This window comes from Salmo salar, chromosome ssa23 (genome assembly GCF_905237065.1).
Source record: "Salmo salar chromosome ssa23, Ssal_v3.1, whole genome shotgun sequence".
Lineage (NCBI taxonomy): Eukaryota > Metazoa > Chordata > Actinopteri > Salmoniformes > Salmonidae > Salmo > Salmo salar.
This window is the reverse complement of record NC_059464.1, coordinates 41,998,707-42,024,443: the sequence shown is the minus strand read 5'-3', so window position 1 is coordinate 42,024,443 and position 25,737 is coordinate 41,998,707. Positions and strand designations below refer to the sequence as shown.

At 44.0% G+C, this 25,737-nt stretch overlaps 1 protein-coding gene and 1 long non-coding RNA gene across 3 annotated transcripts; both read left to right on the top strand.

Annotated features, from left to right (window-relative positions):
• The first annotated feature begins 251 nt into the window (after positions 1-251).
• LOC106584663 (G/T mismatch-specific thymine DNA glycosylase) lies at positions 252-11,544 on the top strand. 2 transcript variants are annotated; one of them, XM_014170164.2, is made up of 11 exons: positions 252-399; positions 892-957; positions 2,126-2,298; positions 2,628-2,896; positions 3,269-3,338; positions 3,585-3,720; positions 3,887-3,969; positions 4,069-4,163; positions 5,707-5,878; positions 6,122-6,274; positions 9,572-11,544. In XM_014170164.2, exons 2-11 carry the CDS (start codon positions 902-904, stop codon positions 9,736-9,738), a joined length of 1,374 nt encoding a protein of 457 aa, XP_014025639.1. In that variant the 5' UTR covers positions 252-399; positions 892-901; the 3' UTR covers positions 9,739-11,544. The 2 variants fall into 2 exon arrangements, with proteins under 2 accessions (XP_014025639.1, XP_014025640.1); XM_014170165.2 differs by lacking the exon at positions 892-957 and having other exon boundaries at positions 260-399.
• Positions 11,545-22,790: 11,246 nt separating this feature from the next.
• LOC123729848 (uncharacterized) lies at positions 22,791-24,796 on the top strand. The gene is made up of 3 exons (XR_006761518.1): positions 22,791-22,934; positions 23,942-24,051; positions 24,382-24,796. It is a non-coding gene; the product is annotated as an uncharacterized lncRNA (long non-coding RNA).
• Positions 24,797-25,737: the final 941 nt, after the last annotated feature.

Genomic DNA, 25,737 nt, shown 5'->3' with positions numbered 1-25,737 from the left:
CTTGCCACAGAGGCTTGTAGCCAATGAAAACTACCTCGGGAGTTTAAATGTCCGTTGAGCAAACCAACGCTAAAATGGGGGAAAGAGGCTTGGGCTGTATTTGAAAATGTGTAAATTATGCAACAACAAAAAAATATTTGCAGTTTATATGATATTAGCATACATTCCTGATATCAATACAACGTTTGATATATACACTAAACCTGTACTATGGATTTCACGATAAGAACGTTTTACTTAACCCCCCCACCATTATCATGTTGGTATCTTCCCATGTCAAAGTTGACGTGCTTCACTGTCATGTCTTTGTTGCTTCAATGCTAGCAAGTCCAGTGCGAAAGTGATTGAACACAATCGTTTTTAAGAAAGAAAAAACAAATTCAACCATTTCTGTAATAGGTATGTATGCATTTTATGAATTACATATGATTTGTATTCATTTGACAACGAACCAGCTCATTGCTAGCTAGCAAGTCATTCATCCATGCTAATTAGCGAAATAGCTAGCTAGCTTGCTTGCTAACATAGTTAGCTAACGTTAACCAGCAAATAGCTATGCTATCTTGACTATCCATAATGACTTTTAATACGCCAAATCCAGTGGGTTAGCCAACATTGATGTTGATTTAAAGTATACAATAGACGAAGTCGGAGTTAGAATGTGTGTTGGCTGTTTACTTTGTTGACAAAGTAGCGCTGGTTGTCTGCTAACGTAAGCTAGCTAGCTGCCAAAGCGCCTCCACTTGTCTAGGACAAATATCCTTTTTGAGTTCTCTCCCCGATACACTGTTGCTAATTCTACAAAGCCAGGCAGTTTACAAGAATGATGTGCTATATCCAAATCAGAATATTAATGTCTCATCAACATGAATATTGATCTATCTAACAAAGTAAATCCAAGATGGAAGAAAAGCTGTATGGATCAGTGCCTGTCCCTTCGGAATATCTTCAACAGTGGTGAGTTCTTACCCCGTCAAAAAAAGAAGCCCAGGACATTTTGAACGAACTCCCCCCCCCCCCTGAATGGCAAAATGTTATGAATCTGAAATAACAGCATGTTTTTGTTTTGTTTGCATCTGATGGATTGTGCTATCTGAATCACCTAAATGCTTTGAATTGAGTTTACCACAGAATGACCTGTCTTTACTTGCAAGCCTAGATAATTGTGAGAATGAATTATGAGAACGAATTATGAGAACGAATTGTGCAATTAATACTATCAAGACAGTTATGATAAAAATGTGTGTGTGTATGTGTACACTGGCCAAACCCGGATGGCGCCGGGCCAATTTTACGCCAACATATATATTTTTTAAATTCTATTTCACCTTTATTTAACCAGGTAGGCAAGTTGAGAACAAGTTCTCATTTACAACTGCGACCTGGCCAAGATAAAGCAAGCAGTTTGACACATACAACAACACAGAGTTACACATGGAGTAAAACAAACATAGTCAATAATATATTAGAAAAATACATCTATATACAATGTGAGCAAATGAGGTGAGATAAGGGAGGTAAAGGCAAAAAAGGCCATGGTGGCAAAGTAAATACAATATAGCAAGTAAAACACTGGAATGGTAGATTTGCAGTGGAAGAAAGTGCAAAGTAGAAATAGAAATAATGGGGTGCAAAGGAGCAAAATAAATAAATACAGTAGGGGAAGTGGTAGATGTTTGGGCTAAATTATAGATGGGCTATGTACAGGTGCAGTGATCTGTGAGCTGCTCTGACAGCTGGTGCTTAAAGCTAGTGAGGGAGATAAGTGTATGTGTATACATACATACATACATACATACACACACTGGCTTTCCAGTCCAGTTCAGCCTCATCTAGGAAACTTTGAACGTGCAGGTGGTATAGGCAATAACTGGTTGCTTCTATGCTGTAGAAGCTGTGTCTACTGTAAGCTACCTTGTGAATATGGCGGAGGCAGGCCTACCTTTTCTGGACCTTCTGGTACCTTTGAGGAGTCTGGGATTCTGAATGTCCTCGAGGGCATGGTGTATTTCTTTTACAGGACTCACAAATATATTTACAATATTAATACTGGGGCTCTCACTGCAATATATTTTGGCTGTAGAATTAATACTGAGGGTCCTTTTCTTTTGTCTTCCTTGTACAGGATTCAGTCAGCTCAACAGCTTCAGGCTCTGCAGGGCCAGTATCCGGGCATCAACCATCACCACAGTCCTCACTACACAGAGGAACCAAGAGAGGAGAGAGTCATGGCGCATGCACATATGGCTGTCAATGATGAGCTCATGGCTCAGCAAGAACCTGCCAACTTAGTGAAAGGTACCCTGCTTCTTCATTTCCACAGAGCTGTATTTCAATAACAATAAGGACATGATCCTCAATGTATTGCTGGCCCAATGGATTTGAAGTTGATTCATTTGTGGGAGAAGTGTTCTTTTTGATGCATTTCCCCACAGATTAAAAACAAATGTAACTCTGTTGTTTGTGTTGAACTGCTTTGCTTTATCTTGGCCAGGTCGTAGTTGTAAATGAGAACTTGTTCTCAACTGGCCTACCTGGTTAAATAAAGGTGAAAAAAAAAATGCCTCATCAACATTGTTGGGAAGGTTAACACCAAGGTGATTGGGAGTTCTCTCTACCTCTTGCAGCTCCAGCGAAAAAGAGAGGGAGAACGGCACAACCAAAGGAACCCAAGCCACCCAAAATGCCCAAGCCACCCAAGGAGCCCAAGGCCAAACCGGGCCCCAAGCCCAAGAAAGGCAAGGAGGGTCAAGAGGCTGACGGCACGCAGGAGAAGATGGACGAGACCGTCCAGAAGGTCAGGAAGAAACGAGACCGATTCAAGGGCATGACGGAGGATGAGGTCATGAGCAGAACTCTGACTGACATCCTTGACTACAACTTGGACTATGTCATTGTGAGTTCTACCAGTGTCACTTTATGCCAGACATTATTATTAATGATATGAGACTGAAAATCAAGCTACCTTGATTTGTCCAATAAGAAATACTCATTTGTTTTCAGCTGCGTGCCCTAACGCAGTGTTTCCCAACACTGGTCCTTCAGTACCCACAACAATACACATGTTTATTGTAACCCTGGACAAGCACACCTGATTCAACTTGTCAACTAATCATCAAGCCCTCAATGAGTTGAATGAGGTGTGTTTGTCCAGGGCTACAGTTAAACTGTCCACTGTTGGTGGGTACTGTAGAACCAGTGTTGGGAAACACTGCCCTAATGAACACAACCCAGTAGCATGATGTGAATCTCTCTCTCTTTGTTCTAGATTGGAATCAACCCAGGACTGGTGGCAGCCTATGTTGGACGATGGTTCCCTGGCCCTGGAAACCATTTCTGTAAGTTGCTTTAGTAGATATTTAGTCATGATTTGGTGTGTGAACAGCTGTCAGGAACTCTTATTTTGAAAATATCTTTCATTACCTCGACACCGTTTATGAATCAACCGAAATCGCAAAACTTTAAATTCAAGGCATCTTAACTGCACTGTTTTCCTATGCTTAGGGAGCAGAGCATTACAAAGTTGACCTCAATTTCAGAATAATAATGGTATGACAAATTGAATGAAAACTTGTCCTCATCAGGGAAGTGCCTGTTCTTGTCTGGATTCACTGATGAGCAGCTCAACCACATGAGCGACACCAGCCTGCCAGCGAAATATAAGATCGGTTTCACCAACATGGTGGCAAGGACAACGCCTGGAAGCAAAGACCTCTCAACGTGAGCTTAGGAAGAAAATAATCAAATCCTTAAGTCAGTCAGCAATGTGCTGAGAAATGACGAGTGAGACAATACAGAGTAAATGTCAAACAGTGGCCACACAGCAAGCTGTATTCACATATAGATGGAATACAATGTTTGACTCGCATCTTATGTTAATTCACAGCAAAGAGCTACGTGAGGGTGCCTTAATTCTTGTCGAAAAGCTGAAGAAGTACAAGCCTCTAATAGCTGTTTTCAATGGAAAATGTAAGTAGCCACAAAAACCCTGCTAGAGAGGAGAAAATGCCAGTTGCAAGACCTTTCCATTGAAATTCCATATTAAGTGTTGAAATTGTTTATTTTCAGGTATCTATGAAATGTTCTGCAGAGAGATGTTTGGAAAAAAACCCAAGAAACTTGACTTTGGTCTGCAGCCACACAAGATACCTGACTGTGAAGTGGTAAGGGATTCTGCTTCCTGGTTGTCTGATGTGGTAAGGGCTCTGCTACCTGGTAGTCTGATGTGGTAAGGGGTCTGCTACCTGGTAGTCTGATGTGGTAAGGGCTCTGCTTCCTGGTAGTCTGATGTGGTAAGGGCTCTGCTACCTGGTAGTCTGATGTGGTAAGGGCTCTGCTACCTGGTAGTCTGATGTGGTAAGGGCTCTGCTTCCTGGTAGTCAGATGTGGTAAGGGCTCTGCTACCTGGTAGTCTGACGTACAAGACTTCCTGTTCGTGGTTTATTGGGGGTGTGGCTTTCAGTTAGTTATTTTTGGCCACCCATCCCATGAAAGTGAATGTCATTCCAGTGCACTGCTTGCTATGAATTCTATATGATGGTGCATGTTTAGGTAAAAAGACACTGACGAGTAGAGCGTAATATCTTTCTTTTTCTTTGGCTCAATCTGATTGGGTGGGCCTGACTCCCCAGTGGGTTGGCCCAGGCCTGTGCGGGTGATTATTAACCCCCAAGAGTTGATTGATGCACCGGTGCATCATAGTAACATAATAAAACAATGGCCATCTAAATCAGTTAGTTTATGGTAGAGAGATGTTGTTGCATTGTTGTTGCATTGGATCCGTCTCAATCCACCGCCGATGTGGAACTTCTGCATCCGCGGTGAAAGGTGGCGGAGCTAGAGCAGTGTTTGTCAGACCATGAGACATCCCGAAAATCACTTCTCACCAAAACGTATGTAGAATATTATTACCACTAATGTGATCCCACTGTGGAAAGGGGAGATTCTCACGAACAGTATGGTGTTCTCCGTTTTGCTCTAAGACCACCACAAGTGTCACGGGACTCGTCTGAAGGTAACCTGGTACCCGTTTATTTTTTTTATTTTTTTTAATGAATGGAAGTATCAATCAAATCAATCATTTATTTATAAATCCCTTTTTACACCAGCAGATGTCAGTGCTTATACAGAAACCCAACCTAAAACCCCAAACAGCAAGCAATGCAGATGTGGCTAGGAAAAACTCCCTAGAAAGACAGGAACCTAGGAAGAAACCTAGAGATGAACCAGGCTCTGAGGGGTGGCCAGTCCTCTTCTGGCTGTACCAGGTGGAGATTGAAGGTACCCAAAAAAGGGGTTAAATATGAGGGGTAAAAACTAAAATATTTCCTGAGCTTTTTTATGCCTCTTAGATATAGGACAAACACTTCAAAACCTTATTCCTTATGATACATTTTTTTACTGTCTTTTTTTGCCACTTTATGAATTCAATGCGTTTCTCTGGCGTATAGTAGTTAAAGCCAAAATCTATATTATCTTTTTTTACATTTTTATTAACTAAATGGGTCTTAAAATGTAAAATCGAATTACTCAATGATCCATAGTATGACCATCTTAAAACAATTCCATATGTCGGCTTTGAACACCTCACGGCTAAGACTTTTTAAAGAATGAACTATGATCATTGGTCATTGGGCATACAGAGGAAGTACAGTACCCTTCCCCTTGTTGAAATGACACCGTATAACCCTGCCCTCTCCCCTACAGGCGTTGTATCTGATGCCGTCGTCCAGCGCCCGCTGTGCCCAGTTCCCCCGTGCCCAGGACAAAGTACACTTCTACATCAAGCTGAGGGAATTAAGAGACCAGCTCAGGGGCGTGGCCAGAACGGACGACATTCAGGAGTTGGAGTACACCTTTGACCTGGGATTGGCCAAGGGTAAGAGAACATACTGCAGAGTGCTCTGAGTATTCAAATACATTTACATGAAGTACATAGTTAACATTAACATTTAAATTATTATAAAAAGGTACAATGTTGAAATGAAAAGCATCACAGTTCTGCCCAGTCTCATGAGCTGTATGAGAACAGTCTTGTTCACCAGATACATGGTAACAGTTTGTTTGTTCCATAGAAATACCTCAAATTTAATTCTGTGTTGTTTCTCCCCCCCCCCTACAGAGGACGCCAAGAGGATGGCGATTAAAGAGGAGGCATACGACCCGGGCTACGAGGCGGCCTTCGGTGGAGCATATGGCGAGGGTGGGCCTGGGCCTGAGGAGGGCCAGAGCAACGGCAACGGGCACTGTAACTTCTCGTCGGCTGAAAACACAGGTCAGCACAGAGATGCCTGGATGGACCATAGAACTAGGATTAGCAGTAACTAGTTCTATGGTATAGGCTCCCCACAGCAGGGTTCTCCTCCAGGATTCTTGATACACACCTCTGCTGAGTACGGCCGGGTGGAGGACCGGAGCGCCCCTCTTTTAACTCATATCTTTTCATTTTTTAACACCTGTAACTGTCATCATCTGCAATCTAGAGCAACAACAACAAATGTCCTGAGATGATAACATAAAGTAATGATTGTGTTCCATTCTTTGGGGAGAACCCTGCCACAGGACACTCGTCTTTAAAAATGGCACTTAACACAAATTACTAAAATATTGAAACATCCTCACCTTGAAATTAGTGTAGATTCCAGGAGGTATTGTGATCCACACACTGGATGTGTATGTACCCTGAATTCCTCCTCCCTGGACACTGTTACCTGTCTGTGTTGGAGAGCTGTCAGTAATATGGCTGATATTCTAGCCAGCCTATCAGAAGGAAACAGTGAAGTGCCATATTGTGTATTCCTGTCCAAGATGTTCAGCAAGTTAGCAAACTAAATGCACAGCTGGAGCCCTGAGATGGATATCATTTATTTGACACATCTTACATAGTTAACTTGTAGTTACAAGCAGTGGCGTAGTGCGCACCCCAGCGAGGTTGGGGGGGATGAAAATCATACCTTCAGTAATACCCTGGTATACGGTATATCGTCCCAGTCTATTAAAGAATAAGAGGACTGCTGTGGTCTGTAATGTACCTAGGAGACACATGCCAGAGACTACAGATGAAAAATGAGCTATCCAGCTAAATCTGGTGCAATGACATGTTGTACATGGTCCCTGACAAATAAACCATGAACACCAGGGTCCAGGGACAACCGTAGTCAGCCAGCCCAATAAACACCAGGGAATACCGTAGTCAGCCAGCCCAATAAACACCAGGGACAACCGTAGTCAGCCAGCCCAATAAACACCAGGGAGTACCGTAGTCAGCCAGCCCAATAAACACCAGGGACAACCGTAGTCAGCCAGCCCAATAAACACCAGGGAGTACCGTAGTCAGCCAGCCCAATAAACACCAGGGAGTACCGTAGTCAGCCAGCCCAATAAACACCAGGGAGTACCGTAGTCAGCCAGCCCAATAAACACCAGGGACAACCGTAGTCAGCCAGGCCAATAAACACCAGGGAGTACCGTAGTCAGCCAGGCCAATAAACACCAGGGACAACCGTAGTCAGCCAGGCCAATAAACACCAGGGACAACCGTAGTCAGCCAGCCAGCCCAATAAACACCAGGGACAACCGTAGTCAGCCAGCCCAATAAACACCAGGGAATACCGTAGTCAGCCAGCCCAATAAACACCAGGGACAACCGTAGTCAGCCAGCCCAATAAACACCAGGGAGTACCGTAGTCAGCCAGCCCAATAAACACCAGGGACAACCGTAGTCAGCCAGCCCAATAAACACCAGGGAGTACCGTAGTCAGCCAGCCCAATAAACACCAGGGAGTACCGTAGTCAGCCAGCCCAATAAACACCAGGGAGTACCGTAGTCAGCCAGCCCAATAAACACCAGGGACAACCGTAGTCAGCCAGGCCAATAAACACCAGGGAGTACCGTAGTCAGCCAGGCCAATAAACACCAGGGACAACCGTAGTCAGCCAGGCCAATAAACACCAGGGACAACCGTAGTCAGCCAGCCAGCCCAATAAACACCAGGGACAACCGTAGTCAGCCAGCCAGCCCAATAAACACCAGGGACAACCGTAGTCAGCCAGCCAGCCCAATAAACACCAGGGACAACCGTAGTCAGCCAGCCAGCCCAATAAACACCAGGGACAACCGTAGTCAGCCAGCCAGCCCAATAAACACCAGGGACAACCGTAGTCAGCCAGCCAGCCCAATAAACACCAGGGACAACCGTAGTCAGCCAGCCAGCCCAATAAACACCAGGGACAACCGTAGTCAGCCAGCCAGCCCAATAAACACCAGGGACAACCGTAGTCAGCCAGCCAGCCCAATAAACACCAGGGACAACCGTAGTCAGCCAGCCAGCCCAATAAACACCAGGGACAACCGTAGTCAGCCAGCCAGCCCAATAAACACCAGGGACAACCGTAGTCAGCCAGCCAGCCCAATAAACACCAGGGACAACCGTAGTCAGCCAGCCAGCCCAATAAACACCAGGGACAACCGTAGTCAGCCAGCCAGCCCAATAAACACCAGGGACAACCGTAGTCAGCCAGCCAGCCCAATAAACACCAGGGACAACCGTAGTCAGCCAGCCAGCCCAATAAACACCAGGGACAACCGTAGTCAGCCAGCCAGCCCAATAAACACCAGGGACAACCGTAGTCAGCCAGCCAGCCCAATAAACACCAGGGACAACCGTAGTCAGCCAGCCAGCCCAATAAACACCAGGGACAACCGTAGTCAGCCAGCCAGCCCAATAAACACCAGGGACAACCGTAGTCAGCCAGCCAGCCCAATAAACACCAGGGACAACCGTAGTCAGCCAGCCAGCCCAATAAACACCAGGGACAACCGTAGTCAGCCAGCCAGCCCAATAAACACCAGGGACAACCGTAGTCAGCCAGGCCAATAAACACCAGGGACAACCGTAGTCAGCCAGCCCAATAAACACCAGGGAGTACCGTAGTCAGCCAGCCCAATAAACACCAGGGACAACCGTAGTCAGCCAGGCCAATAAACACCAGGGAGTACCGTAGTCAGCCAGGCCAATAAACACCAGGGACAACCGTAGTCAGCCAGGCCAATAAACACCAGGGACAACCGTAGTCAGCCAGCCAGGCCAATAAACACCAGGGACAACCGTAGTCAGCCAGCCAGGCCAATAAACACCAGGGACAACCGTAGTCAGCCAGCCAGCCCAATAAACACCAGGGACAACCGTAGTCAGCCAGCCAGCCCAATAAACACCAGGGACAACCGTAGTCAGCCAGCCAGCCCAATAAACACCAGGGACAACCGTAGTCAGCCAGCCAGCCCAATAAACACCAGGGACAACCGTAGTCAGCCAGCCAGCCCAATAAACACCAGGGACAACCGTAGTCAGCCAGCCAGCCAGCCCAATAAACACCAGGGACAACCGTAGTCAGCCAGCCAGCCAGCCCAATAAACACCAGGGACAACCGTAGTCAGCCAGCCCAATAAACACCAGGGACAATCGTAGTCAGCCAGGCCAATAAACACCAGGGTCCAGTGATTTGTAGTGGACGGGTTTATCTATGGCCTAGGTAACATGGTCCAGTCACCTCAGAGGTTATTTTATTCTAGTTTCAGACGCTGTCGACAAGGCAGACACTTCCCAACTTCCTGCCTCCACCGCCGCTGCTACAGAGGGACAACTCCCGGACGGACAGTGGATGATGCAGTCTTTTGCTGATCAGATTCCAGACATTGGTGGCTCTAAAGAGCCCCAGGCATGGGCGGGCAATGTATAAGGAAGGTGATAGGGCTACTAACGAGCCCTATCTGGACGTACAGAGACCTCAACCCACACATCCTTAATCTCCTCCTTCAACAAGACGCTGCACCTCAGTTTGAAGACTCAAATTGTAGCCTTTTCATTATTTGTCAAGTTGTATTAGCCATTTTAGGGATTTACATGTTTAACTACTTGATAGATGGAATTTTCTAAATTGATAATTGAGGATTTTTTGAATATTAGCATATTTTATCCTGTTTTGTCATATCATGTGTGTTTTGATTGCCCTCAAGGCGGTCTTTTAAATATGTGAAATCAGGGACAATGATTCTTGATTGTCTTTGGAGATAGTCACCTATTTAAACCTTTTGGTTATTTTGTCACACTGTACTTGTCCACAGGACGGAGCAGTAGGTGTAAGCAAAGCGGGACACTGTTCTGATAGTACAAATAGCCCTAAATCAGACTTTTACACATGAACAGTCAGTCCCAAATGAACCTGTGGCAAAACACACACTGTATGCTACTGGAAGTCATGCATGGTGAAGTTTAGGATTAGCTAGTATTCTAATTGTATTCATTCTGTGCCTTTTTTGAGGAGAACAGGTACTGAGTGACATGTGAACAAACTAAACATGGTCAAAAAGTGATTCCACAGAGGGATGTTTTAGCAATTTCTTCAAGCCTTTTATAGGGGATTTACAATACTGAAGGAGGGTGCTGTTCTCTTGTTGCTTTATGACCGGTATGTTTAGTATGTTTCTGAACATTTTGTTCATTAAAGCTACACTCCTTAAAACGTTACATACATTTTTGGACTTATAAATGATTTATAGCCATTGATTCTTGAAGTATATAACTTTATAAATGCCTCAGGGGCTTAGTTCAACTGTCGTACCCCACCAGAACCCCAAATATAGGCTTGTTTTACTCCAATGTTCTTAAACACTGTATAGACTCAACCTGGTTAAAACTATAATTGTGATATTATGGATGGTCAGTCCTTGCATCCATAGCTCAGTCTATGAATTTGAGTGGATTCATTTCTTTAGGCCCATCCCTCAGATGTTTTTACCAAAACAGAGGCTGGGTGGACATGTTTTACATTAAGGATTTTTAGATGGAAATGATCCTCATGGACTTTTTCTATTTTACTTGAAGTTGTTTTGTTTAACTTTCCAGCCTGAAAAGATTTGGTCGTCTTGGTTTGGTCGGGTTCTGATGGTTTGACCGATGACCTTCCAGCACATCAAGAACTTTTCATCCGTCTGCATGCTAAATGAGTAAACCCTAGATCGTGCTTAGTTAGGAAAACCTTTTAAATGTGTTTGCAACGGATACATTTTGTTTTTGTTTCTCTTATTGGAAAAGCCAATCAGTTGTCTTCTGTTTGGTGCCTATTTGAACACGACCCTGTTCTTTTTTAAAAAATTGTTTCATATTGTACATTACAATACACTCTTTGCACAAGTTTTAACTTCTGAGATACTGCTCATGATCCCTCTGGGCAAATGTATGGCTACACGCTGTGAGAATAACTGTGTAATATGACTTTTTATTTGAAATGTGTAGCTGATCCAGTATGTCAGAAGTTCTAATACTTTAGCATTACAGTCTACATCAGTAGAAGTTTGTAGGTGTGAAGCTACTACAGCATCACAAGGTTTCTACCGTGAGATGGATTAGGGTTGAAATAGTTGTGGCAGCTACAAGCTACCTTACCTTTAATTTCCTCACCTTTAAAATGTTTTTTTCCTTTTATTCTGGACTGGTTTCATTTTTGTGACCAAAAGTGGATTTAAATAAAAGTGATTTTGCCAAATTGTGTGAATGGAATTGGTCATACATGCAGTTACTGTACGTAAATCCTCTTAGTTAAAGAGACGAAGGCTGGGATTCAATCAGAAACCAGGATTCTAGCTTTTAAAGGACATTTCCATTTGAGACATCTGCAGCATTTACCTTGAATGCGCTCTCCGTAAAAGTGGACAACTACAAAGACCTAGGTGTCTGGTTAGACTGTAAACTCTCCTTCCAGACTCACATTAAGCATCTCCAATCCAAAATGAAATCTAGAATTGGCTTCCTATTTCACAACAAAGCATCCTTCACCCATGCTGCCAAACATACCCTCGTAAAACTGACCATCCTACCGATCCTCGACTTCGGCAATGTCATCTATAAAATAGCCTCCAATACCCTACTCAATAAATTGGATGCAGTCTATCACAGTGCCATCCGTTTTGTCACCAAAGCCCCATACACTACCCACTACTGCGACCTGTACGATATCGTTGGTTGGCCCTCGCTTCATACTCGTTGCCAGACCCACTGGCTCCAGGTCATCTATAAGTCTTTGCTAGGTAAAGCCCCGCCTTATCTCAGCTCACTGGTCACCATAGCAGCACCCACTCGTAGCACGCGCTCCAGCAGGTATATCTCACTGGTCACCCCCAAAGCCAATTCTTCCTTTGGTCGCCTTTCCTTCCAGTTCTCTGCTGCCAATGACTGGAACAAACTGCAAAAATCACTGAAGCTGGAGACTCATATCTCCCTCACTAGCTTTAATCACCAGCTGTCAGAGCAGCTCACTGCACCTGTACATAGCCCATCTGTAAACAGCCCATCTATCTACCTCATTCCCATACTGTATTTATTTTGCTCCTTTGCACCCCAGTATCTCTACTTGCACATTCATCTTCTGCACGTCTACTATTCCAGTGTTTAATTGCTATATTGTAATTACTTCGCCACCATGGCCTATTTATTGCCTTAACTTACCTCATTTGCATTCACTGTATATAGACTTTTTGTTTTCTTTTTTCTACTGTATTATTGACTGTACGTTTGTTTTTTCCATGTGTAACTCTGTCGTTGTATGTGTCAAATTGCTATGCTTTATCTTGGCCAGGTCGCAGTTGTAAATGAGAACTTGTTCTCAACTAGCCTATCTGGTTAAATAAAGGTTAAAAAATGTAATTTAAAAAAAATATATTTTAAAGCTGCATTTCGTCTTTCCTGATGACGACCCACAATTCTTCTGTTGCTCGATGTTCGTTACACACTTCAGTCTGAGACTGCCATCGTTGAAGTCGTTTGTGGTGACGAGGGGTCTGAGGGGGGGGTTGTACAAAACAAAGTCAGCAGTTGTATTGTATGACGGCTGCATGGTCCCATGGTGTTTACACTTGCGTACTATTGTTTGTACAGATGAACGTGGTACCTGAAGGCGTTTGGAAATTGCTCCCAATGATGAACCAGACTTGTGGAGGTCTACAATATTTTTTCTGAGGTCTTGGCTGATTTTCCCATGACGTCAAGCAAAGAGGCACTGAGTTTGAAGGTAGGCCTTGAAATACAACCACAGGTACACCTCCAATTGACTCAAATGATGTCAATTAACCTATCAGCAGCTTCTAAAGCCATGACATCATTTTCTGGAATTTTCCAAGCTGTTTAAAGGCACAGTCAACTTAGTGTATGTAAACTTCTGACCCACTGGAATTGTGATACAGTGAATTATAAGTTAAATAATCTGTCTGCAAACAATTGCAGGAAAAATTACTTGTGTCATGCACAAAGTAGATGTCTTAACAGACTTACCAAAACAATAATTTGTTAACAGGAAATTTGTGGAGTGGTTGAAAAACAAGTTTTAATCACTCCAACCTAAGTGTATGTAAACTTCTGACTTCAACTGTATGGGTTGTATTTACAATGGTGTTTGTTCTTCACTGGTTGCCCTTTTCTTTTGGCAACAGGTCACCAACCTTGCTGCTGTGATGGCACACTGGTATTTCACCCAGTAGATATGGAAGTTTATCAAAATCGGGTTTGTTATTGGAATTCTTTGTGGATCTGTGTAATCTAAGGGAAATAAGTGTCTCTAAAATGGTCATACATCTGGCAGGTTAAGTAGTGCAGCTCAGTTTCCACCTCATTTTGTGGGCAGTGTGGACACAGCCTGTCTTCTCTTGAGAGCCAGGTCTGCCGATAGCAAGGCTATGCTCACTGAGTCTGTACATAGTCAAAGCTTTCCTTAAGTTTGGGTCAGTCACAGTGGTCAGGTATTCTGCCACTGTGTTCTCTCTGTTTAGGTCCAAATAGCATTCAAGTATGCTCAGTTTTTTTCGTTAATTCTTTCCAATGTGTCAAGTAATTATCTTTTTGTTTTCTCATTATTTGGTTGGGTCTAATTGTGTTGCTGTCCTGGGGCTCTGTGGGGTCTGTTTGTGTTTGTGAACAGAGCCCCAGGACCAGCTTGCTTAGGGGACTCTTCTCCAGGTTCATCTCTCTGTAGGTGATGGCTTTGTTATGGAAGGTTTGGGAATCACTTCCTTTTAGGAGGTTGTAGAATTTAATGTCTCTTTTCTAGATTTTGAGAATTAGCAGGTATCAGCCTAATTCTGCTCTGCATGAATTATTTGGTGTTTTACGTTGTACATGAGGGATATTTTTTCAGAATTCTGCATGCATTCTCAATTTGGTGTTTGTCCCATTTTGTGAATTCTTGGTTGGTGAGCGGACCCCAGACCTCACAACCATAAGGGGCAATTGATTCTATAACTGATTCAAGTATTTTTTCCCAGATCCTAATTGGTATGTTAAATGTTATGTCCTTTTTGATGGCGTAGAAGGACCTTCTTGCCTTGCCTCTCAGATCGTTCACAGCTTTGTGGAAGTTACCTGTGGCGTTGATGTTTAGGCCAAGGTATGTCGTTTTTTGTGTGCTCTAGGGCAATGGTGTCTACATGGAATTTGCATTTGTGGTCCTGGCAACTGGACCTTTTTTGGAACATTGTCGTACTGAGATTTATCAGGGCCCAGGCCTGGCAGTATCTGTGCAGAAGATATAGGTGCTGCTGTAGGCCCGCTTTCTCTCTCTCTCTCTGTCTGGAGTAGCAGCTCCACACAGTCCACAGTACCTCGTCTCCTCCAGGACTCCAGTCCACAGTACCTCGTCTCCTCCAGGACTCCAGTCCACAGTACCTCGTCTCCTCCAGGACTCCAGTCCACAGTACCTCGTCTCCTCCAGGACTCCAGTCCACAATACCTCGTCTCCTCCAGAACTCTAAAAAGGTAAGGGGCTGTTGCTCTGCTCGTGGCTGGGAAAGGATGCTCTAAGCTGGGGGGTTTCAGAGTGGTTCTTTGCAGGATATAATAAAATATGAAAGAGTTGTGTGTAGGACTAGGACAATCAGTGTTTGTTTTGTGTGTGTAGCTATGTGAGAAGGCAAATACTTGTTAGAAGCGGGGTGTTTTTTAAATCGGTTTAGTGAAAACAGCACCAGTCCCACTACCTTATTCTAACTCTGCCTTGGCGCCTAATGTTTGACAGTGCTGTTAGATGTGTACACACAGACAGCGCTGTTAGATGTGTACACACAGACAGCGCTGTTAGATGTGTACACACAGACAGCGCTGTTAGATGTGTACACACAGACAGCGCTGTTAGATGTGTACACACAGACAGCGCTGTTAGATGTGTACACACAGACAGCGCTGTTAGATGTGTACACACAGACAGCGCTGTTAGATGTGTACACACAGACAGCGCTGTTAGATGTGTACACACAGACAGCGCTGTTAGATGTGTACACACAGACAGCGCTGTTAGATGTGTACACACAGACAGTGTTGTTAGATGTGTACACACAGACAGTGGCAAACTACTTCACACACCAGTAAATTTGATAGCTAACCAAACCATTATATAATTTATGGGGAACTGTCCAGCTGTTCTGTGGGATGTTGGATTAAGGAAATGAAAATGAAACCTTGTGTAAATCTTTAACTGACTAGGGTGTGTGAGTTATGGTTCCTTCCCATGGTAAATGGGTATAGTAAAGGTCAGGGTTGGGGTCAATTTGAATTTAAGTCAGTCAGTTCAGGCCCATAGGGTAGTGTACTACTGTTGACCATTGCCCATAGGGTAGTGCACTACTGTTGACCAGGGCCCATAGGGTAGTGTACTAGTGTTGACCAGGGCCCATAGGGTAGTGCACTACTGTTGACCAGGGCCCATAGGGTAGTGCACTACTGTTGACCAGGGCCCATAGGGTAGTGCACTACAGTTGACCAGGGCCCATAGGGTAGTGCACTACTGTTGACCAGGGCCCATAGGGTAGTGCACTACTGTTTACCAGGGCCCATAGGGTAGTGCACTACTGTTGACCAGGGCCCATAGGGTAGTGCACAACTGTTGACCAGGGCCTATAGGGCTCTGGTTTAAAGTAGTGAATGACAGTATATGGGTAATAGGGTGTTCCCTCAAATGTTTTCATCCCTGAGCAAACTTCAGGTCTGCTGAGCACAAACTTCAACATTCTGTGCAACTTCTGGCGTGCGTTTACTGTGACCACTCAGACTGTACCCACTTTAAGTTAGTTCTAACCAGGGGTGCAAATTTCACTGGGGGCATGCCCCCCCCCATTCTGAAATTAAAATGTGTCCCCCCAGTTGTATCATTGGAATGTGATACAAAACGAGGCAACGGTGTGCTTTAGGACCATGCGGACCCCTCCGAGCGGTCAGGAAGGCTGTTTGGAGTGTTTATCTGAGTGGATAAAAATAATACGATTATGCCCCCCCCCCCTCCACTTCTAAAACCAAAGTTGCTCCCCTGGTTTTAACAGTGATCTAGTAGACTACTGTGTCTATGTGTTCATAATGTAGACCTGCCAGAGTAGTCTACCATCAAAAACATTGGTGAAAATGCATCCGTTAACATTGTAACATGGAAATAGCTGTTCTATCATTCAGCCTACAGTAGCAGCCAATGTGTGGTGTTCAATGTGGCCTACATTCCATGAGACTTCTGAAAAGAACATTCAGGGCTTGACATTCATTTGTTTATCCACTTGTCCTTACAACAAGGAGGTGACTGAAAATGTTGTTGAGTCATTTGATGCAAGAAACCATTTTATTACCATACCATTATTACAGAGAATCAGACAAATACAACACTGCCCCTTTAAGACAAAAAAAGCTCTTTACCCGACTCCCTTTTCAAAGATGTCTAGAAATGCACAGACGTTGTGCTTTTGTAGGAAGCAAACACTGCACTATTGCTGACTACAACTGATCTGTAACTGGGCTAATTACTCACTAACTATCAAAAGGATATGAACAAATGTGAACACGTTGCTACATGCCGCTCTCGCTTTGATCTCAAAACAAGCTCATCTACTACCGACGGCTGATTCTGTAAAGACAGTCACGTTCAAAGTGAACCGCACATATATGGCAATGGTTTATCTGCATATAGGCCTACTGCAGCTCTGATTGGTTATGGCGCACCGGTCTGTTTAGACTAGAGTTGTGCATGTCAATGCAACTGAATCACACTCTGATGCCTACAACAAAGTCTCTTGAATAGTTGGTTTTGCATTCTAAGTCTTGCATAGTTCGTTTTGTTTCGGTATGTTGCATTGAAAGTGACTAATATTGTGTTGATTCGATCACAATTCCCACAGTAAAGGGAAACGTTGATAGTGTTAAATAACGGGATAAAGTCTAAGAAGTTGAGTGAAGTTCAATCTCGTGCTTCTCTGCGCAGGCTGACATTTCTTCTGCGCAGCAGCAGTCCTCCACAACACACACACACACACACTCACACACACACACACACACACACACACACACACACACACACACACACACACACACACACACACACACACACACACACACACACACACACACACACACACACACTAAACAACTCTACTTCACTTCCTCATGATCCCGTGGCACAAAGTCCCACTGATAAGCCTTTGTTCCATCTTCACAACACCGCCATTGCCAACTACATGATGCTGTATAACATTTACTCATAGGTTTATATCCCAAATGGCAGCCTATTCCATATTAGTGCACTGCTTTTGACCAGGGCCCATGGGGAATAGGGTGTCATTTGGGATGTAGAAATACAGTGCATTCGGAAAGTTTTCAGAACCCTTGATATTTTACACATTTTGTTACATTACAACCCTATTCTTACATTTATTACATCGTTTTTCCCTTCATCAATCTGCACAAAATACCACATAATGACAAAGCAAAAACTGGTTTATAGAAATGTTAGCAAATGTATAAAAAACAAACAAATAAAAATATCACATTTACATAAGTATTCAGACCCTTTACTCAGTACTTTGTTGAAGCACCTTTGGCAGCGATTACAGCCTCAGGTCTTCTTGGGTATGACGCTACAAGCTTCGCACACTTGTATTTGGGGAGTTTCTCCCATTCTTCTCTGCAGATCCTCTCCAGCTCTGTCAGGTTGGATGGGGAGCGTTGCTGCATAGCTATTTTCAGGTCTCGCCAGAGATGTTCGATCAGATTCAAGTCTGGGCTCTGGCTGATATTCAGAGACTTGTCCCGAAGCCACTCCTGTGTTGTCTGGGCTGTGTGTTTCGGGTCGTTGTCCTGTTGGAAGGTGAACCTTCACCCCAGTCTAAGTTCCTTAGCACTCTGGAGTAGGTTTTCATCAAGGATCTCTCTGTACTTTGCTCTGTTCATCTTTGCCTCGATCCTGACTAGTCTCCCAGTTCTTGCCATTGAAAAACCGTAGGGTTGGTGCCAGGTTTCCTTCAGACGTGACAATTGGCAATCAGGCCAAAGAGTTCAATCTTGGTTTGATCAGACCAGAGAATCTTGTTTCTGATGGTCTCAGAGTCCTTTAGGTGCCTTTTGGCAAACACCAAACTCCAAGTCATGTGCCTTTTACTGAGGGTCTTCCACCTGGCCATTGTACCATAAAGGCCTGGTTGGTGGAGTACTGCGGAGATGGTTGTCCTTCTGGAAGGTTCTCCAATCTCCACAGAAGAACTCTGGAGCTCTGTCAGAGTGACCATTGGGTTCTTGGTCACCTCCCTGACCAAGGCCCTTCTCCTCCGATTGCTCAGTTTGGCAGGGCGGTCAGCTCTAGGAAGAGTCTTGTTGGTTAAAAACTTCTTCCATTTAAGAATGATGGAGGCCACTGTGTTCTTGGGGACTGTCAATGCTGCATAATTTTTTTGGTACCTTTACCCAGATCTGTGCCTCGACACAATCCTGTCTCGGAGCTCTACGGACAATTCCTTCGACCTCATGGCTTGTTTTTTGCTCTGACATGCACTGTCAGAGCAACTAAGCTTTAACTTCCTGACTGATGTCTTGAGATGTTGCTTCAATATATCCACATCATTTTCCTCTATCATGATGCCATCTATTTTGTGAAGTGTACCAGTCCCTCCTGCAGCAAAGCACCCCCACAACATGATGCTGCCACCCCCAGTGCTTCATGGTTGGGATGTTGTTCTTTGCCTTGCAAGACTCCCCCTTTTTCCTCCAAACAACAATGGTCATTATGGCCAAACAGTTGTATTTTTGTTTCATCAGACCAGAGGACATTTCTCCATGTGCAGTCGCAAACCATAGTCTGTCTTTTTTAGGGCCGTTTTGGAGCAGTGGATTCTTCCTTGCTGAGCGGCCTTTCTGGTTATGTCGATATAGGACTTGTTTTACTGTGGATATAGATACTTTTGTACCTGTTTCCTCCAGCATCTTTACAAGGTCCTTTGCTGTTGTTCTGGGATTGATTTGCACTTTTCGCACCAAAGTACATTCATCTCTAGGAGACCAAACGCGTCTCCTTCCTGAGCGGTATGACGGCTGCGTGGTCCCATGGTGTTTATACTTGCGTACTATTGTTTGTACAGATGAACATTGTACCTTCAGGCGTTTGGAAATAGCTCCCAAGGATGAACCAGACTTGTGGAGGTCTTCAATTTCTTTTGAGGTCTTGGCTGATTTCTTTTGATTTTCAAAGAGGCATTGAGTTTGAAGGTAGGCCTTGAAATACATAAACAGGTACACTTCCAAATGACTCAAATGATGTCAATTAGCCTATCAAAAGCTTTGAAAGCCACAACATCATTTTCTGGAATTTCCAAGCTGTTTAAAGGCACAGTCAACTTAGTGCATGTAAACTTCTGACCCACTTGAATTGTGATACTGTGAATTATAAGTAAAATAATCTTTCTGTAAACAATTGTTGGAAAAATTATTGTGTCATGCACAAAGTAGATGTCCTAACCAACTTACCAAAACTATAGTTTGTTAACAAGAAATTTGTGGAGTGGTTGAAAAACAAGTTTTAATGACTCCAACCTAAGTGTATGTAAACTTCCGACTTCAACTGTGTGTACATGTAAACTCTGCAAAAAAAGAATCAGACCTTGTTTCAGGACCCTGACTTTCTAAGATCATTTGTAAAAATCCAAACTTCACAGATATTCATTGTAAAGGGTTTAACCTGTTGGGGCTAGGGGGCAGTATTTGCACGGCCGGATAAAAAACGTACCCGATTTAATCTGGTTACTACTCCTGCCCAGTAACTAGAATATGCATATAATTGTTTTATTTGGATAGAAAACACCCTAAAGGTTCTAAAACTGTTTGAATGGTGTCTGTGAGTATAACAGAACTCATTTGGCAGGCCAAAACCTGAGAAGATTCCAAACAGGAAGCGCTCTCTCTGACCATTTCATGGCCTTCTTGATCATCTCTAACCAAAACAGGGGATCTCTGGCATGACCTGACATTTTCTAACGCTCCCATAGGCTCTCAGAAGGCGCCAGAAAGCTGAATGGAGGCTTTGCAGGCCATGGCTGAAAAACATTAACGCATTTTGTAAGTGGTCGATCTGAGAACAATGAGACTGGGGCGCGCATGCCCGAGCTGACACCATGTTTACTTTCTCTCTCTTTGAACGAAAACAACCACTCCCGGTCGGAATATTATCGCTTTTTTACGAGAAAAATGGCATAAAAATTGATTTTAAACAGCGGTTGACATGCTTCGAAGTACGGTAATGGAATATTTAGAATTTTTTTGTCACGAAACGCGTCGGGCGCTATTTGGATATAACTATGGATTATTTGGGACCAAACCAACATTTGTTATTGAAGTAGAAGTCCTGGGAGTGCATTCTGACGAAGAACACCAAAGGTAATCAAACTTTTCTAATAGTAAATCAGAGTTTGGTGAGTACCACACTTTGTGGGTGTCAAAATAGCTAGCCTGTGATGGCTGGGCTATCTACTCAGAATATTGCAAAATGTGCTTTCACCGAAAAGCTATTTTAAAATCGGACATAGCGAGTGCATATAGGAGTTCTGTATCTATAATTCTTTAAATAATTGTTATGTAACAACACCTGCACAGGATCAGTACATCTGAACATCACACCTGCGGGACAGGTACAGGATGGCAACAACAACTGCCCGAGTTACACCAGGAACGCACAATCCCTCCATCAGTGCTCAGACTGTCCGCAATAGGCTGAGATAAGCAGGACTGAGGCTTGTAAGCCTTTTGTAAGGCAGGTCCTCACCAGACATCACAGGCAACAATGTCGCCTATGGGCACAAACCCACCGTCGCTGGACTAGACAGGACTGCCAAAAAGTGCTCTTCACTGACGAGTCGTGGTTTTGTCTCACCAGGGGTGATGGTCGGATTCGCGTTTATCATCGAAGGAATGAGCGTTACACCGAGGCCTGTACTCTGGAGCGGGATCGATTTGGAGGTGGAGGGTCTGTCATGGTCTGGGGCTGTGTGTCACAGCATCATCGGATTGAGCTTGTTGTCATTGCCGACAATCTCAACGCTGTGCGTTACAGGGAAGACATTCTCCTCCCTCATGTGGTACCATTCCTGCAGACTCATCCTGACATGACCCTCCAGCATGACAATGCCACCAGTCATACTGCTCGTTCTGTGCGTGATTTCCTGCAAGACAGGAATGTCAGTGTTCTGCCATGGCCAGCGAAAAGCCCGGATCTCAATCCGATTGAGCACGTCTGGGACCTGTTGGATCAGAGGGTGAGGGCTAGGGCCATTCCCCCCAGAAATGTCCAGGAACTTGCAGGTCCCTTGGTGGAAGAGTGGGGTAACATCTCACAGCAAGAACTGGCAAATCTGGTGCAGCCCATGAGGAGGAGATGCACTGCAGTACTTAATGCAGCTGGTGGCCACAACAGATACTGACTGTTACTTTTGATTTTGACCCCCCCTTTGTTCAGGGACACATTATTCAATTTCTGTTAGCCTGTGGAACTTGTTCAGTTTATATCTCAGTTGTTGAATCTTGTTATGTTCATACAAATATTTACACATGTTAAGTTTGCTGAAAATAAACACAGTTGACAGTGAGAGGACGTTTCATTTTTTGCTGAGTTTAGTTAGAAGACCAAAGCTACAGTAATATGAAGTTGGGAGGAACACAAGAGATGCTTCATGTGACCATTTCTAATAAATAAACATTTGACTTGCATGAACACCTGGTTTTGTTGAGGCATTTTAGTTTGTTTGACAAAAAATATATAGTGAAAAATAATTCAACTCTGTTTCCAACTGCAGCTCATAATTTACCAGATTAAACTCCACTCCATGGTGAAGGAGGTTTCCCATCAAAATCACATCAAATTGTATTGGTCACATACACATGGTTAACAGATGTTAATACGAGTGTAGCGAAATGCTTGTGCTTCTAGTTCCGACAGTGCAGTAATATCTAACAAGTAATCTAACAAATTCACAATGACTACATAATACAAACAAATCTAAAGGGATGAATTAGAATATGTACACATAAATATATGGACGAGCCATGGCCGTGCAGCATAGGCAAGATGCAGTAGATGGTATAGAATACAGTATATACATACTATTCCAACTACAACTCATAACTTACCAGATGAAACTCCATGGTGAAGAAGGTTTCTGATGCAGTTCATTAGAAAATTACTTCTACATTGAGTGGAGTTTAATCCTCTACTCACAACTCTGTCTGAAAACACCCTAATATATCCAGATCAGTGATTCTGCACTTTGCCTTGCTCAATCTGATCCCCTTAAACTGATGTCTGTTTCTCACTATAGAGCAAGAGTCAAGAGTCAAGCCAAGCAGGGCCAAACTGGCCTGGTTACACATCCACCATAGTTTCTGGAACTAAAATATAAAATATCAGAGCCAGTACAGTTGGGGCCCTATTGTGTGAATCAGGATTGATTGTTGTTGTCCCCTGCAGGTGATGAGAACAGCAGTACCCTGAGGTCTCTGTATTACCCCCCGGTGAGGAGTGACAGGGTGAAGGAGGGCAAGGAGAACACTGACTACAGCAGCATCACCCTGGTCTTTCAGAGCCAAGAGGGTGGCCTGCAGGTAAACAAGACACCACTGAATCCTCTGGTCTTCTAGAACCAAGAGGGTGGCCTGCAGGTAAACAAGACACCACTGAATCCTCTGGTCTTCTAGAACCAAGAGGGTGGCCTGCAGGTAAACTAGACACCACTGAATCCTCTGGTCTTCTAGAACCAAGAGGGTGGCCTGCAGGTAAACAAGACACCACTGAATCCTCTGGTCTTCTAGAACCAAGAAGGTGGCCTGCAGGTAAACTAGACACCACTGAATCCTTTGGTCTTCTAGAACCAAGAGGGTGGCCTGCAGGTAAACAAGACAACTGAATCCTCTGGTCTTCTAGAACCAAGAGGGTGACCTGCAGGTAAACAAGATGCCACTGAATCCTCTGGTCTTCTAGAACCAAGAGGGTGGCCTGCAGGTAAACAAGACACCACTGAATCCTTTGGTCTTCTAGAACCAAGAGGGTGGCCTGCAGGTAAACAAGACACCACTGAATCCTCTGGTCTTCTAGAACCAAGAGGGTGACCTGCAGGTTAACAAGACACCACTGAATCCTCTGGTCTTCTAGAACCAAGAGGGTGGCCTGCAGGTAAACAAGACACCACTGAATTCTCTGCAGCTTCTATTAGGGCCAGGAGTTTTCCAGGCTACGTCTCCTGGCAGGAAAGACTTTGTCTCTAGTTATATTATTGTTCACAGTGAGTCCATGTAACTTAATATGTGACTTAAGTACATTTTTGCTGGACTATGTATGTTAACAGGATGTGTTCACCCCAATAGCAAAGTTTGTCAACAAAAACCTCAATATCTCGAAATACCATCTTATTAGATTTAGCCATTTCCCCCCATTAGTATGGGATTCAGACCTGCAGACATCTTGATTTCAGACCACTTTGGAGAAATGTTTCACAGGCAGTAAATCTATTGTAGAATAAATGGAACCTGGATCCATTTCATTCTATTAACATGGTTTATGTGTGTTATAGCAGTGATGGGGTTAAACTGATATTAAAATGACAACTCCATAGGTAGTACCAGGTCAGGGGAGTTCATCTCTGCTCCCAGCATCCCTGGGACAGTACTGATCAACATAGCTGACCTGATGCAGAGGTGGACCAGTGATGTTTTCCTCTCAGTGGTGAGACTTGCCTTTCCATTTGAAACACCTTTACCTGATAAGATCATACAAGATGTTACAGGCTTATTGTATGTGGAAACGGATCTGCGTTCAAATACTATTTAAAATAATGTTGAATACTTAATAAGCAGTGATTGATTCAGTTTGTTGTAATGGAACCAATAGAAGCGTCCTAAAAGTGCAAACATCGAAAACATTTCTTGCTCAGTTAGTCCCTCCCTGTTTCAGTTAATTTTCTTCAGTTTGGTGCCTAGTGAATATGACTCAGGTCTCTGTGGAAACATCAATGTAAATTCACCTTTGATTTTTACTCCTCACTTTCCCTTTCAGGTCCATAGGGTTTTACTGCCCCCTGCTGGAGAGTGGAGAACACTGCAGTCCCTGACTTTCTTTGCTGAACGATGAGGCCCTCATCACCTGTTGTTTAGGAACCAACAAATATCCCCCAGTGAAGGCAGGGTCCTATTTCATCCAACACTTCAATTACTCTTATAGGAGGGAGGGAGAATTTCCCATGTTAAGCTATGGAACTGTACATTTTATGGTGAATTTTAATACAGATTTACTTTAATACAATAATAATTCCTTGAATGTAATTAGTTTGTTTATTGTAATTATGTTGGTGAGACAGAATAAGTCAGTAATGAGAGAATAAATAAGTCCAGTCCAACCATTACCTCTCTCCTCTTTCACATCCCTCTATCATCTCTCCATGGGGGAGTACAACCATTACCTCTCTCCTCTTTCACATCCCTCTATCATCTCTCCATGGGGGAGTACAACAATTACCTCTCTCCTCTTTCACATCCCTCTATCATCACTCCATGGGGGAGTACAACCATTACCTCTCTCCTCTTTCACATCCCTCTATCATCTCTCCATGGGGGAGTACAACCATTACCTCTCTCCTCTTTCACATCCCTCTATCATCTCTCCATGGGGGAGTACAACCATTACCTCTCTCCTCTTTCACATCCCTCTATCATCTCTCCATGGGGGAGTACAACCATTACCTCTCTCCTCTTTCACATCCCTCTATCATCTCTCCATGGGGGAGTACAACCATTACCTCTCTCCTCTTTCACATCCCTCTATCATCTCTCCATGGGGGAGTACAACAATTACCTCTCTCCTCTTTCACATCCCTCTATCATCACTCCATGGGGGAGTACAACCATTACCTCTCTCCTCTTTCACATCCCTCTATCATCTCTCCATGGGGGAGTACAACCATTACCTCTCTCCTCTTTCACATCCCTCTATCATCTCTCCATGGGGGAGTACAACCATTACCTCTCTCCTCTTTCACATCCCTCTATCATCTCTCCATGGGGGAGTACAACCATTACCTCTCTCCTCTTTCACATCCCTCTATCATCTCTCCATGGGGGAGTACAACCATTACCTCTCTCCTCTTTCACATCCCTCTATCATCACTCCATGGGGGAGTACAACCATTACCTCTCTCCTCTTTCACATCCCTCTATCATCTCTCCATGGGGGAGTACAACCATTACCTCTCTCCTCTTTCACATCCCTCTATCATCTCTCCATGGGGGAGTACAACCATTACCTCTCTCCTCTTTCACATCCCTCTATCATCTCTCCATGGGGGCGTCCCAATAATCTCTCCTTCCTCCTGAAGTGTAGCATTCCTTCACTACTCCTCACAAATGTAAAGGCCTT